This window comes from Mastacembelus armatus, chromosome 11 (assembly GCF_900324485.2).
Source record: "Mastacembelus armatus chromosome 11, fMasArm1.2, whole genome shotgun sequence".
Classification (NCBI taxonomy): domain Eukaryota; kingdom Metazoa; phylum Chordata; class Actinopteri; order Synbranchiformes; family Mastacembelidae; genus Mastacembelus; species Mastacembelus armatus.
This window is the reverse complement of record NC_046643.1, coordinates 10831788-10850360: the sequence shown is the minus strand read 5'-3', so window position 1 is coordinate 10850360 and position 18573 is coordinate 10831788. Positions and strand designations below refer to the sequence as shown.

Genomic DNA, 18573 nt, shown 5'->3' with positions numbered 1-18573 from the left:
GGCACTCTCTCCTTGAACTGTTTCAGAGGCACTTGTTGCCTTTATGGCACTGGGTCAAAGACTGACTGATCCTGTTCTTCAAGTCCAGTTGAATTATGTTCCTCCAATCCATCAAATGACAGAGATTTCAATCTGGGGCTCTGCAGCTGCTTAGCAGAGCCCAACTGCAGATTAACATAAAGGGCAGTGATATGCTTAGTTAGCCTCTGAGCAACAACTCATAAGCCACAGACCTATTTAAAAGGGATTGCTCTGGATTTCAGTAAAACCTTGTAAGAATTAGGTGACTTTTGTTTAATTTTAGTTGAAGCTTTATAGTGAAAAGTCTTTTGTTTGACAAATAAGCCAACTAGATTAAGTTTTGGCTTTAAAAAAATCTAAATGTCAGTAGAAAATCTGTTGCACAAGGAAATCTTCTGTTCCCTCACAATGAAAAAAAAAACCATCTAAATTTATAAAATGGTTTCTGGGCTTTGCCAACAATTTAGGTATGAAGAGCAATCAGGGCACACAAACTAATTAATAGTTTGAATGTGGGGAAAGGTTGAAATTCAAGACCTGTAGAAGAGTCCTACTTGTCGCTGTGAATCCCTGTCACGGAAACGGGACCCTTTTCAGTTCCGGATGAGGGCACATCAGCTTCACAGAGAGAGGTGTCAATTGGTTTCAACTGGGGAGGAGAAAAAAGGAGGAGGAAAAGCGAAGGAACGAAAGGGAGGAATAAAAGACACTGGCAAGCGCCCAAGTGGTGCAGGTGTCTGCCCAACAACAGGATGCACTAGGGTTTTGCACACTCTAGGCAAGTGTGGTCCGGTCTGAGCAGGAACTAGAGACTATGGGAAAACAAACCATGTAGAGGAGGGGTTGTGTGGCACATTCATGCAAATTGAGCCTTTTGTACATCAGGATATATGACACTTTGTAGCTTTAGTCAGATCTGTCCTGAGTCTAAGTGAAACTACACCATGTAACCACAGTCCATAAATCATACATTTTGAAATCTTATAAATCTGAAACTCATCCAAAAATGCTGCATCCAAAACCAAATGTGTATATGTTGTTGATATGCTGCATTATGGGGACACATTACAAATATAAATAAATGTGCGTAACATTTCTTTCTTATGTGTTTATTATACATGTGTGTTAATATTTACTGTATGTTGGCTGCATTTGTCAGTAAAAACAGGAACACCCTTGACACACAATGAGTAAAGGTGATTCAGTGCTTGTAGTACAGTCAGCTCAGAAATATGCTGCAGATCAGGCAGTATGTCTGAGCTAAAATTCAGGAGCCAGTCTGTCTGCAAATAGGCATTATAGAAACCTCTGTTCACTAGGGTGAACATCAACCAACTTTAGATGGGAATTGTTTCTCTGGAAGGATAGTTTTTAAACCAAACAAAATGACAGCACCTCAGATACTCCTTTACAAGTGTCAGTCATGTAAACATCCTGAATAGGCCTATTTATCTAGCTATTGCTGTAGTATTTGTTGACTAAGAAATATCAAAAAAGATTTGGACGTTTCAGACTAAACCACTAAAAAGGCTTACCTTTGTTATTGGCACTGAGCATACACTGTCAATTAAGATCAATAAGATTAAGATCAAGATACAAAATCAGACATATTATAGCTGAAGGCGAATCAGAGCAGTTAAATGACAGGCTGCGTCAAGTTATCACTAACAACGCCGGAAGTACAGTACAATTATGTATTTTTACTTTTTTCACCTCCTGTATGAGGAAGTTAGCGTGAAGACGAGGACTCACACACGAATATAAACTAGTTATAGCTTTGTTAGTCTACATTAGCTACGTGTTAGTCATGTTAGTTACATGCTAAGAGTAGTAACTTTACGTGTCTGAATTAATCTTTATGTTTAATTGTCAACAACAGAGTTAATTCAGAGATTTACTATCCTAAATAACTTAAAACAATACATGTAAACTAAATATTTACTACTGTATATTTCATCTGGGACCTGTACGACAAACGATCACCATGGCAACCCACACTGTACGGTTAACCTGCCCAGTATAGGTCTTACCACTGACCAATCAGATCACTGTAATCTGAGTCGTCATTTGTACAGGATCCTTACAGGGACAAAAGATTTCACAATAAAGTGACAAAAAATAAAGAGCATAGTTATTTTTGTACATCAGTTTTTTGCTATTCCAGGATTTTTTCTATGTGTTTTAAAATAGAGCTTCTGACAAACAGACAACATAAAAACAGAAACGGATATAAAGTACAATAAAGAAATAAATAAATAATGAATATTCACTTAGTCAAACACATAATAGTTCTTCCACTTAATTTCACCAAATTATTTATTTTTAATTCATTTATAATGTTTCTGAATAAAACGTCTGCCACCATAAACTAATTTATGTGCTGCACCTCGCATTAAACCAACTACTACGTTCACAGTTCTGATAATCCATCCATCCATCCATCCATCCATCCATTCATTTTCTATACCCGCTTTTTCCTGAACCAGGGTCACGGGGATTTGCTGGAGCCTATCCCAGCTCTCTCTCGGGTGGAAGGCAGGGGTACACCCTGGACAGGTCCAGTTCTGATAATGTCGCTCCTAATTAACAATTCAATTTGAATATACACACAGCCGTCTCATTGAAGTCACACAAATAGTTGTTGCACCCTACCTTGTGTATGTAATGTCAAAGATTAAGCCTGACCCCGCCGTGCTCTTATTATGAAAGGTGGGAGCGGAACCTCTCTAGGTTTTGTGGTTGCCATGACACAGCTCACAAGCCCAACGTGGAGGAGAGGATGTGGTTTGCTGACATCTGCAAGCTACAAGTTCAACTAGGACTAGAGACTGACGGCCTTGGCAGCTTCGACCAAAACCGAGACATGTAACTTACTGTGTAGGTAAGTTCCGTTTTCACTCCAACAAGCTAACCTCGTTATTTTGTAGAGAATTGTGCTTTTGTAACTGTTAACGCAGCGTTACTGTATTTTCAAAGTATAGCTCGCATGTAAGTAACCCTAACTCAGTTTACAGTCCTGACTTCCTTGCTTGCTTCGCAGAGAAATCTCGCGGTTAGTCGGGGAGATGGTTTAACTGCAAAATTAGCGCTTAGATGCTGACAATAACTCATTATTTAGCTACAAAACGTCTATTTTCGTAGTCTCCTTTGTGAAGTGGTGAATTGTTATTATCGCTCTGAGCGACTGCTACGCTACTCTTCATGTTTAATACGACGTCAAGTTACGTCTAGAGATCTGCTCATGGTCTCACCCTGTCAGCTTTAACACAGATTATGATTCTAACACTGATTTAGTTGGACAGATGAGGAGACCTGTTGCTGAACTGTGGTGCCTTTGACCGCCCCTGACCGCTACACTCGTGGCAGACATTCTTTGCTTTTATTTTCAGTTTATTCTTGTCCCTTTCAAAATAGTGTTCTCTATTTCCTCATCAACTTCGTAAAACAACCGAAAGTTTTTTTTTTTTTTGTTTGTTTTTTTAGAAATAAAAGTCAGACTATAAGTAAGGCAGCAGAGACATGGTCTCACGTTATAAATATGGAGGAGCCTCTGTTTGATTTTGCTTTCAAGAGGAGGATTTTCTGCATCTAATCTGCTCAAAGTGAAGCCAGGGAAGAGGAGTACTGTCAAAGCTCTGTTTTATAGCACAGTTGTAGTCCAGATAGATGTGGATGTGTGCCACACACATACAGATTACAAAGTCTGTATCCAACTTTTAAATTAAGCCTGTCATCACTCATGTATGTAATCAGCGAAAAAAGCTGCTTGTGTTGTTGTTAGGATTGAGTGATTGTGTGTCATAGGTCTTATACACACTGAAAAGGACCAACTGGTTTGTGGTGCTTGTTTGTGTACCCTGCTCCAGTGGTGCTTGTTGGATTTCACAGGTTACAGCTCTTTGTCCGTCTCTCTTGCCATGCATTTTATTCTTGACTATTTATTCCAGGCTAACTGCCTAACTGTAACATAAATTACTGACCCATCTTTTTTTTTATCGCTGTCATGCAACCATGCATCACAGATTGCAGCTTAGGAAGCAAATGTAAATCTTCTCATCCACCTACTTTCATGTCATTTCCCTCTTAGCTTAAAAGTGGGGCAGAATTTAAGCTCTGTATGTCCCATCCTGCTTATTCCGAACAGCTCCCCAGTATGGCTATCAGATGTAGGGAGAGTGGAAGGTGTGATTGACAGCCAATAAAAGGGGGGTTTTGTTTGCAGGCATCTCCATTTTGTAACCTCAGGACTCCCTTGTCCTCTGGCCAGAGCCTAGACTGGTGTAAAGAGCAGTGGTGCTGCCTTAAAGGACTCCCCCCTCACCCTGTACCGTAGATTTATAGACTCTCACACAGCACTCTAATGCTGTTTTCTATTTTATTTGACAGCATTTTCTGTGGAATTAGGAAATAAGTTGTACTGGTATGAGGAAGGTGAAGGGCGGCATATGTCTGAGCGTGCTGCTCAGCTTGTCTGAAACTGGCTGACTCTACTCTAAGTGGCATCCTGCTCTAATATTAATGCAACACAATTATGTGATTACATTCAATTCAGTGTCAACACAGCTAAGTGGTCTCTTTTCTCTTTTTACCATACCGCAAATCAAATCTGGTACACTAAGCTGATCTGTCAGACATGAATACCTAAATTACTGCCTGTGGGTGTACAAACCTAGGAAAATCCTGTTTTGAAATTAGCAACAGAGGGATCTATCTTTTTGCAAATATTCCACCAAGTGTTTAGGGAAATCTCTATTTTTGGCTCAGTGGAAGACAATGGAAATACTCAAATGAGGAACCCTTTAAAGTATTTCTAAACCTAAACAATAGGCTTGCATAAACCTGACTCTTTCTGTCACTGTGCTTTTGTGTAACAGGCTGTGAGTACTGTGAATGTCTAAATTACATTGTGGGAATAGGTGGTATGAGAGGTACAAAAGCATAGCTGAAGATGTGAATCATCAATCGGAGCCTTCCTTAAGATATTTTAGTTGTCACTAAAGCTATTGCTTTTAAGAAAAAATTATACCTTAAGAATTCCTGCACATGGGAATAAAAGGCCTCCCAGGTTTTTTGCTGCAAGTGCTGATGAAAAAAAAAAAAAAAAAAGCATCACTGTAAAACATCTTATATATAACTCCTCCGTATTAATGATTCCCTGTGATAAAGTGTGACTACAACTATTCTGTTGTAATTAAGTTCATTAGGTCATCAAATCTGTCAATGGAGTGCATCATAGACTCAATTTATTCAGCACATTACTGTACTGTAAGCTATAATTTAGTATCTTCCATCTTTGCAGTTTGTTTTTAATGAGCATCGTAATGCAGCCCTGAGCATACGATTATTTTCATGATGTCGGTGTTGATTACTACTAGTCTGGTCTGTTGGAGTTGTGTCCTCAGGGCACTTGTGAATTTAGAGGCTGCCACTGTCTCTTGTGTTAGTGTTTCGGTGAATGGGTTTGTTACTTGATTAAACCTCATCCAAACAGGAAGAAATCAAATTAAATTGCTAATCAGTGGTAGTTACTTAGTAGCATTTCTTTTTTTCTTGTTTTTCATGCATCGCCTAAATGGGTTTTCTTTTCTGTTTTATGAACCTGATGTGATGTAATAATGTTAATGACTTTGTGTGCTTTTCTGTTCTCCAGAGGCTTGTGTCCTGTAGGGCACCCTGAAGCTCCTTCCAGTGACAGTGCCTCCCTGGGGCTTTGCATCATGAGGGGGCGTTGCTCCCGAAAGCTGGCCATGCTGGCCAAGGCTGGCTTCCTGCTCTGGCTACTATGGCTCGGCTACCTCCTTTTAGCACGCTCCTCTTTCCCCTCTTCTTCCTCCGCAGAGGAGAAAGATGAGGACCATGGTCTTCTGCCAAGACAGCTCTCTGTAGAGGAGAGTGAGGCCGACACGCAGCTGACCAGGCCCCTCTATGTTAAGCCACCACCAGACAAAAATATGCCGGGGGAGTGGGGACGGGCCACACACCTCAACCTCAGCCCTGAAGATAAGAAACAGGAGCAGGACACAGTAGAGAACTACGCCATCAATATCTATGTCAGTGACAAGATTTCACTCCATCGGCACATCCAGGACAACAGGATGTCTGAGTGAGTCAAACAAGTCATCCAACAGAAATGCCCATTAATCACTTAATGGGCTATAACAGCCAGTTGGCTAAAATTATTTTTCAGCAGATCATTAATTCATTTTTTATTGCTTGCAGTTTTTCTTGAGGTTTTATTGCCAAAACATCTACATTACCAGTCAAAAGTTTGGATACACTTTGTGATTAAATTCAGTGGGAATGTGTCTCCAAACGTTTAACTGGTGGTGTATATATATTGGTTTAAGACCTCTTCACTGTTTGCACATTGTGTTGTACATTTGTTTCTAAATGGATTAAACTCAATAACCCCGAGTGATAAAGTGAAAACATGTTTTTGCAAATTTATAGTAGACTTGTGCTGAAGCTACTTCAGCATTGTCCTTCAGGTCATTGTCATGCTGAAAGGTAAACCGTCACACCAGTCTCGTGTGCACTCTGGAGCAGGTTTACTTCAATGACCTCGCTGTATTTGGTTCCACTCATCCTTTCCTATATTCTGACTGCTCTCCTTGCCCATGTTGTTTTTAAAAACATGTTTTTACTCTGTCATTGTGGATTATTGAATCTAGATTCATGAGAAAAGGGCATATATCAGTTTAAATTGATCTCTACAATACAGCAGTGTTCAAAAGATGAAGAGGTCTGAATACATTTTAAAGCCACTTTACTAAAATTTTATAATTTACTAAATAGAGCTAAATAGAGTGGAAGCAGTTTTCCACTGGCAGTTAGAAAGAAGTATCGGGGCTCTTGTGAGGTATAAAATTGCTGATGGAAGCCAGTGTAAACAGCTCTCTGGCTCAATGTATTTATTCCAACCAAAGTCATTCTGGTTGTCACTTCTAGAGCTCAGCCTACCAAAACGCAGAGGATGATATAGTTTCTCCTTTCTGCTTTGTCCTTTACTGGCTGTCATCCTAATGAAGCCGAGATGTGGTATCATCCAGTATTTTGTGAGAAGAATCGTTTGACTGTGCTTGTTTTCTTTGCCCTGGAGTGTAGCACTAAATCAGATTACTTTTACTATAAAATTTTCATGCTTAATTTATCTTAACTGAAACAGAAAAATGAATCTCAAAGATTGTCTAGGTGAAACTGGACTGTTGTATTTTACCAGCAAGACACCTACATATCCAGATTTAGCCTGGTTTTTTTGCTGGGCTGAGGACACTGCCTGGAACATTGAAAGTCAAACCCTGTGCTTAGTCGAAACAAGAGATGTCATTATCAGGCTCCAGCATAATAACATTCAGTGGTGGCATTCTGTGGAGAATTTAAAACAGACTCACTGGTTTTGGTGTTTTGGTTGTTTGGTGTTCGTGCTTTGGTGTTCATACCATGACAGAGGTGCACAGGGAAAGACACATGCATGTAGTTTAGCACATACAAATCTCATTCACAAGCTTAAAGGTTGGCTCTGGAGACTTTTAATATGTTACATTTGAGAAAAACTGCTGTTACAGGTGTAGACATATAGCTGTGCTGTGAATGACAGAGCTCTGTCATAGGCAGCTGCTATGGGCTGTGTATACTAACATTAACAGATATCAATGAATGGACGGGGGATGTCCCTTCCTCTTGTCAGACTGTCCCATGTGCGTCATTCTCTCAATTTGATTTTATGCCACGCAACAACGTTTGCAAATGTGTTAGGCTTTTACAATCTAATTTATTTTTAAAATGTGTAATTTGACACTTGAGGCAATTCTGCATATATTCAGTGACTATATCAGTTTCATCTTAGTAGCGTTAGCGTTGCGTTAGATTTGTGGTTGAACTGGTCTTTCCGACATGAAAGTCTCTTTACTTTTGAAGTAAAGAAAACCTGTGGATTTGATTGGTTGTGACTAATATGGCACTCCAGTGTCAGTCATAGTTGAGAATCTTGGTATAACATTACCAGAGGACACTCAGCCTGTGCCAGTGGTTATAGTCCACAGCGTTGTACACCACTGATAAACAAAAATGGAGCCCACTTTGCCTCCGTCCCCTCTGTTCTGTTCATTTTGTCTCTGTTTGCTCAAGTTTCTGTGGTCTCCTCTCCCACGGCAGTGCTGTGGTATGTTGCCCATTGGTGTGATACCCTCCCCACCCCCGTCCATATTTCTGCAGCTCTTTATTGTCTTAATGACTGCCATCTGGATTAAGACCAGATTCCTCCTGTCATAGTAGTTGCTGAGGCTGCTTCAGTTTTTTTGTTTTAGTAAATATGTAATATACATGTGTACTATTGCTTATGGTCAAATCTGTCTCTCCTTTTACCCTACCCACACAAACGCACTTCAGGTGCCGGAGTAAGAAGTACGACTACAAGCGTTTACCCACCACCTCTGTAATCATAGCGTTCTACAATGAGGCCTGGTCCACCCTGCTGAGGACTATTCACAGTGTCCTGGAGACCACCCCTGCCATCCTTTTGAAAGAGGTCATCCTCATTGATGACTACAGTGACCGAGGTCTGATACTCATCATTAAGAAATAAATACTTTTTTTTTTTTTGTCCGTATAAATAAAACTGACAGGAAAAAAATCTTTCAGGTTCAAAGGCAAAGAGGACTGACAGTCAGTGAACAAATCAAACTTCAGTTGTGCTTTGATTTTGGTATTTTGACAACATGCAATGGAACAAATCAAGCAGGACTATTCTATTTATAGAATAGAAAAAGAATAGAAAAAAGAAACTAACTATGGAGTCCAAAAATATTTTTAGACGACTTAGACACATTCCTTGATGATGCAATGAAGTATAGATAATTCAAGACTTCCCTGAAGGGGTTGGCTTTTTATTAGACAATATTTTAAATATTATGATAATGCAAGTTGAAAAGAATACACTTATTATTAGAAATGAACAAATTCTTGGCAAAGTGGTTATTTTTCATATTCCCTGTCGCTCTGCTCCTGCATCTGCTTGTCTCATTCTTAGTGTGTGTGAGCGAATGTGAGGGCTTGCATTGATAGGACTCCCCCATTTCAAGGACATTCCATATCATTCTGTATTTTTAAATTCAGCTGTGCAGTTTGCATCTTTATGCTAAAGCTGCAAGTAAGGAAGTTCATTCTTGACCTTGGGAACAGTAACAACAGTCTCAACTGAAAGGCCCACATGCTTGCTTTCAACTGCATCTCACAGTTTCTGTCAGTAAATTGAAGGTCAGCTGATTTCTGCAGACCTGTGCAAAGTCTGAGAACGATACCACTCTCTTTCAGAAACTGGATATAGGAGTAGCTTGATGTTTCTCTGTCTTAATGCAATTAGTATTCAGTCCCAGCTAGTCTAGTCTGTGTGTATTGGAGACATTACACCATAATGATGACTTCAGTGAGCATTAAGCTGCCATGACCTCATTTCCTCTCCCCTGACCACCCTGACCAAATGGCATGCCAGACACCACTCCTGAATGAGAACGGTTACTGCAGACAGTCTGGAGGGCTGACAGATTTCTCTTTTGTCTCCAAGCTGGTTGAAGGAGTTTAGGTAACTCTCAAAAGAAATTCTAGGTAGTACTTAATTAATATAAATGTGGTTAAAATCTTATTGAATCAATAGTTTTAATATTAGCAGTGACTCAAATGACACAATTTCTGTGTAATAAAAAGAGAATGTCAGATTTCTGAAATCACAGAAAACCTCTACACTCCCTACCCAATACCAGGGGCAGAGAATTAACCTTGGCCACTAACTGATGAGCAAATAAAGGCATTTTAGTAGCTAAGATCCATACACTGAAGAATTTACATGTAAGTAAGCCCAGAAAATAACATGGTTACAAATAATGGTAAAGTATGATTTTTTTGTGTGTGTTTCATGAATAATAGGGTATCTGAAATCCCAACTGGCTGATTATATCAGTAAACTGGAACGCGTGAGGCTCATCCGTACCAACAAAAGAGAAGGTCTGGTCCGGGCACGTCTCATTGGGGCCACCTATGCTATAGGAGAAGTCCTGACATTTCTTGATTGCCACTGTGAGTGTATCCCTGGCTGGGTCGAGCCTCTGCTGGAAAGGTGGGCTTAAAAGCTTAATCTTGAAACAGTGCAAACCCAATGTGAATGTAAATCTAAACTGAAAGCAATACAGCATACTTAAAGATTCCTATATTTGTGTCTTCTTTCCATGTTTTCTGCTTGTTGTTGGCTATACTGTGTGTTTAGGATCGCTGAGAATGCCAGTACCATCGTGTGTCCTGTTATTGACACCATTGACTGGAACACTTTTGAGTTTTACATGCAAACAGATGAGCCAATGATAGGAGGTTTTGATTGGAGACTCACCTTTCAGTGGCATGCGGTCCCCGAAGTGGAGCGCAAGCGGCGCAAGTCTCGCACGGACCCTATCAGGTGACGATGATATTCACATGAGATTGTCAGACTCACACCCACTAGTGTAGGGCTCTGCTGTCAAAAATTTAATACCACTCTAACTACCAAGTTGTCACTCATTTGTATTACTTACTGTTTCCTTCTGACTTTCTAACCACTTTCCTCTTTACCACTGGGAGGTACATTTTACCTTTATAAAATGACCTTGTTTTTCTTCCAGGTCTCCTACGATGGCAGGTGGATTATTTGCTGTGAGCAAGGCCTACTTTGAGTATCTTGGCACATACGACATGGGCATGGAGGTCTGGGGAGGTGAAAACCTGGAGCTCTCCTTCAGGGTGAGTTCAGTTTTTCTTTTGTGAGGTACCAGCAATTCGAGACCAAAGTACAGTTTTTAAAAATGTTGGGAACAAGTGAGTAATCTGATTTGCTTAGACTGAACATCTTTTGACTCAGGCTATTTGTCACTCTGATGAAAAGTATGTTTATTGGCATCTCATTATCCAAGGGAATCTTTTTTTCATAGTTCATACCCCTGCTCCTTCAATTCATCCATCTAACAGTCGTGGGTATTTGATGTTAGAGAGAGACGCGTGTGAGTGTCAGATCACAGTCATCTGAAACTGCACCCTGATTTGGCTGATATCTTGTTGTGACGTTGGTGTCGCTTTTCATTTGTTTGCGTCAATCAAACAGGCAGAGATTTTAGGCTGCGTGTGTGTAGCAGGGGCGAGCAAGGGTAGGCAATGTAAATGATATGTGCATGATTTATAGTGTGTATGTGGTTGCAGTGTGAAGATAAATGGGCTGTTTCCCTGAGTGATGTGTTATGCATGTGGAAATAAAAACGCCTCTCACTTGGACCTTTTGCCATACATAATTCATGTTTAGTGAATAGGTTTGTTTTTGGAGTGCCAAAAAAATATGGCGGGGAATAAAATGCCCGGTGAATTAAGATGGAAATGAGTGTCATGTAATGGCTGTTTGGCTATGGATACATGATAATGATTTTGCCTTGTGTAATTGGATGATAGCTCAGCCAAGTATTAAGGAAAACCTTGTTAACAACCTTTCATTCTTTAAGGGTGTTGTGTCTTTCTTTTTGCTTTTCCATGGTGAAAGATCAAGCAAATTAATTTCACAAATTAGCTTTATTCAGACACGGTCGTATTACTCACGAGAAGCAGGGGCTGAAATTTCATGGGTGTGAAAGAAGGTGAAGAGCACAATTCTTTGTTCATTATTTAGATAAGACTGTGGGTATCATCCTTCACTATGAATTTTATAATCCTTTTTGTATCCCACTTCAAAGAAACATTTATAATCTGAACATATGGTTAAATACATGCACAGTGCAGTTCTCATCAAGAAGACTTATTTTTATTAGCTTCATATTGCCAGTTTGTAAAGGTTACCATGTCCAGCTTACAAATTAGCTAACAATTCACTGGCAGGTCAAATCTGAAAGATAAAGGTCATAAACACAGCTGTAAACTTAAGTGGCCTTGATCACCTGTTGTTGAGTCATTTCTCTCTAGCACATAACATACTATGAACCATGTAGCAGGTTAATCATGAACTATCAGATTGCAGATTCATTATATATGTGTATGTGCATACATTGAAACAGCACAAATGTGGAGGCTAACAACATTTCCACACAGCTGTCAAACACACCTGATTTTCACTATTATTATTATTTCATCATTATGTAGTCTTGCAGTGAGCATATGAAGGAATAGATATCATGTATACCAGCATCTGATAAACTTGCTTTGGGGGATGGTTTAACTACAAAAAAAAAAACAAACAAAAAAAACAGGATTCCACTAAAAATTCAAAATGGACCAGAAATACCAGAAAGAAGTAGAAAGATCTCATACATGGTATGCTATGTGTTTAATCCTCACAGGTGTGGCAGTGTGGGGGCAGCCTGGAGATTCACCCCTGCTCTCATGTAGGCCACGTTTTCCCTAAAAAGGCCCCTTACGCACGACCCAACTTCCTCCAGAATACTGTACGAGCTGCAGAGGTTTGGATGGACTCCTATAAACAACACTTCTACAACAGGAATCCACCTGCCAGAAAGGTGAGGCTGCTTACAAATTTAAGGAAGCAAGTTTTTAAATGTTATATTTAAAAAGCCATGTTAAATACTTTAAATGCTGCCTAAATACATTCTTTAAGCACTGAGCCTGCCAGCCTGTTACACACTTATTTATTCAGCTGGTACTGAATTGAAGCCTTGAAGTGTACCATGTTCTAACTAGCAGCGATATGTTAATACTATAGAGACAGTGGCTTGTTTACTCTGTACGCTTTAGATATTTCATATGATATGAGTCACCTGTCCAGGTGTCAACATGCGATGAAACGCTGCATGTCTGAATTGGGCATGTGTATGTTTGTGTGTACATGTGATATGTGTGTCATGCCTATCAGATTCTGAGTATTGGGCACCAGCAAAAATTCATGTATCTAAACTTCATCTAACTGAAAAAAAAGTACATTATTAATGTTAGGAATTTTTGATTAAAGAATAAAAACAGCAAGGCCCGGCCAGGTCACCAACTCTGGGTCTATGTGTTAACAGACTGCAGACCTACAGACAGTGTATTGGTTTGGAATTATACATACTACTGTTTCATTAAGTACATTTACTATACTTTTGATAAATTGATCTGACACTCATTCATTCACCGGTTCGAACACATGGACAACCACTTCACTGTGCATTCCAGATTTTTTGTTATGATCAGGTTCTAAGTTACCATACTGGCCACAGGAATTAAAGAGTGATTAAAGCTTGTTTTCATTATTTATCCTGCCAATATTTTCTGTGCAGTCTGATCTCGATACTCCTGTTGAAAAATTGAGCTTGTGTCTGAATTAATTTCCTGTGATCTTGTACTGAATTTCCAACCCCAGGCAGTGCAAAAGTGTGTGCACATTCTGGACTTTGAGTTGATTACAGTGGCACTCCTCACCACAGCAAACAAAACTATCTAAACTATGTACAGTAGGCGTGTCCAATACAAATTGTCTAGTCAGTAAACTTCTTTGTCATTAGGTTGTAGGATTTACACGTGATATCCAGGATGTGAAAGTTTGCTTTAGCAATGTGACTGTTTTCTTTTACAGGTTCCAGATAGATCAGAAAATTTCTTATGTACTGCACTGCATGCAGTGTGCATGTAATGAACAAAGTCATAATTTGAATGTCATTAACGTGAATCTCTTTTCACCCACAACTTTGGAAAGATGACTCACACAGTGTGTCCTTATCTCCAGGAGACTTACGGGGACATCTCAGAGCGGCTATTGCTCAGGGAGAGGCTGAAGTGCAAAAGTTTTGATTGGTACCTGAAGAATATATATCCTGAACTACATGTACCTGAGGACAGGGAGGGTTGGCATGGGGCTGTAAGTGTCTGCTTTCATATCTGAATTCCCACTGATTTGCAGTCCTAGAAATAGAAGTCATAGAGAGATACCGTTGCATCTGTGTCTTGCTTTCTTAAATCCATCTGTTTTATTTAGTCTTTGCCAGAGGCTTGAGGAACAATCCCACTGCACTAAAGTCTGCACTAAAACAAATGAAAGCTTGGAAACCTATTTGGCCCAGGCTCAAGAACATTAAAATCCAGATACCTGGTATAGTCACAACCATGTAACTATTGTGTCTTACCTAAGAGAAACAAATTCTTTAAGGTTTCTTAACATCCAGAAATGCAACTTGCCAAGTACCTTCCTGTTGCAAATTGACAATTGTGAAATCTCAAAGTTTGTTTGCAGGCTTATAGTACCAACACAAAATGACACAACCTGAAAATATGGCATGCTTCAGGGGCTTGAGGAATTGGCATGTTTATGTGAAAGCATGGAAAATTGTTTCATATTTAGTGCTGCTCCTTGTATGACCTTCCAATCTGACCTAGCTGTAGAGGTTAAAAGCAACAGTTGAACCTCCTGACAGCACTCAGTACAGTGCAGAATTGTAACTTTATGTTTATTGCTCTGCTCCTGTGTAGGTGCGTAGCTCAGGGATACATTCAGAATGTCTGGACTATAATGCTCCAGACCATAATCCCACAGGTTCCCACCTTTCTCTGTTTGGCTGCCATGGCCAGGGAGGCAATCAGGTACATCAAGTTTTTTTACACTTTGTTTCTTCGCTCTTTGTCCGTCGCTCTCCGCCTTTCTCATGCACGTACACAATTCTCTCATCACAGTCTCACTGCCTCACTTGGCCCAGTGGGAGATATATCTTAAAATGTCAGTGCTTTTTTGCTCACCTCTAAAACATGCTCCCACTGTTGATTCACAACCAGAAAATTGCTCTCTGCTGGTGACTTGAATGCAATGAAGGGGAAAAACCTGGTTTGGTATGACATCCACATACACTCAAAATTATTGTGCATTTGAATCAAAGGTACTTTCTGACTGAACACCTGCCAGCTCCGGTGATGGATGCTTTAGCAAACAGCAGATTATTTGTCTGTGAGGATGTATATTTAATGCTGGAGTCAGACAGTCGATCTCTGATTACCCCACTCATGCACCGCATCAGGTGTCCCCCAGGCACAAAAGCACCATGTGTGACTGAAAATCAATGTTTGAATGGCTCCCTGCTGAAACAAAACCCTGAGGGCCCTTCACTGCCTCCCTCCAGCTCTCCCTTCCCTGGCCCACATAAGAACCACAATCCATTTAAAAGATACATGAGCCTCGCAGGCAGCATGAATGGCACAGCCTGGGTAAATAAGTTTGAATCCAGACACAGGAGCCCCGAGTGAGTCTTTTATTAGAACCCGTTACTGCCCCTGATGCAGCTGAAAGATGTGTGAGATGTGAAGAGAAGGATGGGGAAGTATGAAGATTGATTACCTGGCCCTCCATTTAACGGGTAGCCCAGTGAGTGTTGCACCTTTTTTTGTCCCGATGTGCCAGGATGTTGAAATGACACCAGACGGAGGAAGAGTTGGGTTTATGTTCACGTTTGCTTGATTGAGAGGGGCAAGGCCCCGTCTTTACTGATGAGATCCCTTGACACACATGTAGACACGCCACGCAACCGTGTTTACCCAACATCTGATCCCACAGCACAGGAAGTAAAAACTATCCAGTAAACCTCTTAGGAAAAAAAAAAAAAAAAACATGCCAACCCACTCTGCTGTGCCTGTTACAAAACATTCTGGGATTAAGGTAGAAAAAGAGATGTGCAGAAATAGCTGGGGGAAAATGTAGGGCAGAGTTTTAAGCACTTAGTCATTGCTTTAACAGTTAGGGTGATTTTTTTAAAGATATTTGATAAGCCTGTTTTAACTGTATAGTCAGAGCAAGCCGATAACTAGGCCTCTCTTCTGCCCCAGTATTTTGAATACACATCCCAGAAGGAGATTCGTTTCAACTCAGTGACCGAGCTGTGTGCAGAAGTGCTTGAGGGACAGACCTCCATCGGGATGAGGAACTGCCCTCGTGATGGGGAGCTCAAGCCGCCCAGTGTCATCTGGGAGTTCAGACAGGTGAAGGGTGCACGCATTTACACACACAAACACGCTGTCTCTTATTTAAACAAAACCCAAGTGAGCGTGTGTGCACATGCCGCATATTGTTCCACATAATTAAACATTCTCATGCTACTCCTAATCTGGATTTCCTCCTCATTTGTTTCAGGATGGGACTATCTACCACCCCCATTCGGACATGTGTGTGACAGAATATCGCACATCAGAGGGCCGTGCAGACACCCAGATGAGGGCATGCAGCCCAGGAGACAAAAGCCAGCAATGGAAGTTTGAGTGGTAGGAGGAGGAAGAGAGAAAGTAGCCAGGAATCTCAAGTGACCTTGTTTGACCAGAGTGCAATTACTACAACAGACATCTTCTCTGCTGCTCCCAATTCTCTCATTCTCCAAGTCTGCACTCTTCCATTTGAATGGGAATGTGGCAGATAGTAGAAGGTGGCAGAAAGTCACTTTAAGACAAGTGCAAGCAGAGGAGTGAATGAGAACTGCAAAGGTGAAGTCTGTTTGGTCTTTTTATGGAGACCAGCCGAACTTCAGACTTTTACTTTTGTGTTGCTTTTTATCCAAGTGCCTCTGCAACCAAAATAGAGTCTGTATCTAAAGTGTCATTAATGTGTTCTTGTAACTTGAAAGCATTGAAACTGGTATGACTGACCAGCACATGAATAAGTGCCTTTCAGAGGGGTTAAAGACAAAGCATCATCCTTGAAAAGTGGATGCAAAATAATGCTGCACTACTTACTGTTACTTTGAAGTGCAATTAACTATTATTGTTAAATCGTGATGCTTGTTTGTTTAGTTGTCAAAAAACAACTAATTTTAAGAAGGGCTGCTTAGAGAAGCTCTGCCAGGAATGTAAAGTCAGCAACATTTTACCCCAAACGTCATGTGAGAGGAAGTCTGGGGGAGAGCAATGCGGACATACTAGATTGCCTCTCAACTTTCTCTTTTGTCTGTGGAGCCAGTTTTATGGTAAAATGCTGCCTGAACAAGACTTGAATAGTTCTTTAAGCATTTATCTTAAGTGCAATTTGCCCCATAGGGCGTAGTGAGTTGACAGGAATATTGTAATCTTTTCTTCTCTGTGTTGTGCAAAATTAACAACACCCTCAACTCATCTGTCACTGTGCCTTTGAAAGGTTGACAGCCTAAACAGAACTTGTGCTGAAATGAAATGTGCCAGTGGATGTCAAATGCATTTAGAGAACTTTAAATGCTGAAATCTAAAACGAAACTGGCTTGATGCACTTAATTTTATTTAGTCCCAAAAAGACCTAAAGATGGCACCTGTTTAATTTAGTCCTTCAACTTGGCTGTGCCAGACACATATTTGTACCTGTAAACTGTACTTGAAAGAGCAAAACACTCCAGTCTTGTTTTTTTTTTCCTCATTGGTTTTTCTACTGGGATGTAAGGACCAAGAGATGTGGTGTAACTGTCTGAAATTTATTGAATAGCAGCTGTGTTTGCCAATGATTACTTATCACTGAGCAATGTTTGTAACGGGAGATATTCAAACTAGTCAGGAGATACAGTAGGCAAATATGTAAGATTACTCCTGCTTTGTAAATAATGTTTGGTTTAAGGGAAAAGAGGCACAAAGCACCTCTAAAACTACTGATGATGAAAACTGTATGATGATGGTGACGATTACTTGATATGAAATGCAATGGATGTTTAAAACTTAAAGCTGTTGGGATGGTTGAAAGAATAAAAAACTAATCATGAGTTGTCATACTGGGTTTACTGTCATTTCTACACACAGAGCATGAAAACCTGCTTTTATCCATTAATAGTGATGCAAGATCTAACAAAAACATTGTTCTTAATGACAACATGCAACCAACTTGTTCAGTCCTTTATGCCATTTGCCCAAACTCCACAACAATGCAGCACTACCCTCATCTAATTTAGTCATGGTTTACACACATGACACACAGTCCTTTGGCACCACCTACTGGTTTAAAGGAAAACTTCACCACCTATGGCAGGACATAGACTGATCACCAGCCTCAGGGTTGAGGCCAAGAAAACAGCTGAGGACAGTGGAAGCCACTAACACCAGTGTGATATTACATTAATGTTGCAGCTCACCTGTATTTTGTTCCATATTGTTTTCTGGAGGTGTCAGCTCATCACTATAAATCACAATCAAACGTTACAGTACATGGCTTGTCTACTGTAGGCTATTTGTAGGTATTTAATGAAAGGATCCATTGTTCTCTTTAATTTAGCTGTGGATGAGCTGAACTGTGCAGTACTGCCTTGTATTTATGAGATATGTACTATGTAATTGTTGAAATTTTCTCCTTCACTGAGTTCATCCAGCAGTAGATATTCTTTAACTCCTACCAAGTGGAACCTGTAACGACACTGGTTATTATTATTAAATTTGTTGATGTTTGTTAGGGCTTTTCAAACATAGATTTAGTTGACAAATATTCCCATCCATGCCCTGTACCACATCATACAATGCCTGATGTAACTGAAAACAGGTTGATCTTGTTAAGTCTGTATCTTTTAATAATGACTGCTTAGTGTGGATCATGTTGATCATTCCCTTCCAAGGGAATTTCTTATTGTTTTCTCTTTTGTTTCT

The 18573-nt window shown here is 40.1% G+C and overlaps 1 protein-coding gene across 2 annotated transcripts; it reads left to right on the top strand.

The window, feature by feature from the left end:
- Positions 1-2769: 2769 nt before the first annotated feature.
- poc1bl (POC1 centriolar protein homolog B (Chlamydomonas), like) lies at positions 2770-17711 on the top strand. Of its 2 annotated transcripts, none has more exons than XM_026300319.1 (11): positions 2770-2898; positions 5672-6124; positions 8410-8579; positions 9943-10132; positions 10280-10465; positions 10668-10785; positions 12360-12536; positions 13739-13870; positions 14479-14589; positions 15820-15972; positions 16124-17711. In XM_026300319.1, the coding sequence occupies exons 2-11, from the start codon at positions 5739-5741 to the stop codon at positions 16253-16255; spliced, it is 1755 nt and encodes a 584-aa protein (XP_026156104.1). In that variant the 5' UTR covers positions 2770-2898; positions 5672-5738; the 3' UTR covers positions 16256-17711. The 2 variants fall into 2 exon arrangements, with proteins under 2 accessions (XP_026156104.1, XP_026156103.1); XM_026300318.1 differs by having other exon boundaries at positions 2770-2902.
- The last annotated feature ends 862 nt before the right edge of the window (positions 17712-18573 follow it).

Excerpts from the sequence above, each read along its gene's own strand:
- poc1bl (XM_026300319.1), top strand. The coding sequence starts at position 5,739 with ATGAGGGGGCGTTGCTCCCGAAAGCTGGCCATGCTGGCCAAGGCTGGC. Across the intron at positions 10,786-12,359 it reads ACCTGGAGCTCTCCTTCAGG|GTGTGGCAGTGTGGGGGCAG; the intron begins GTGAGTTCAGTT and ends TAATCCTCACAG. Across the intron at positions 14,590-15,819 it reads ATGGCCAGGGAGGCAATCAG|TATTTTGAATACACATCCCA; the intron begins GTACATCAAGTT and ends CTTCTGCCCCAG.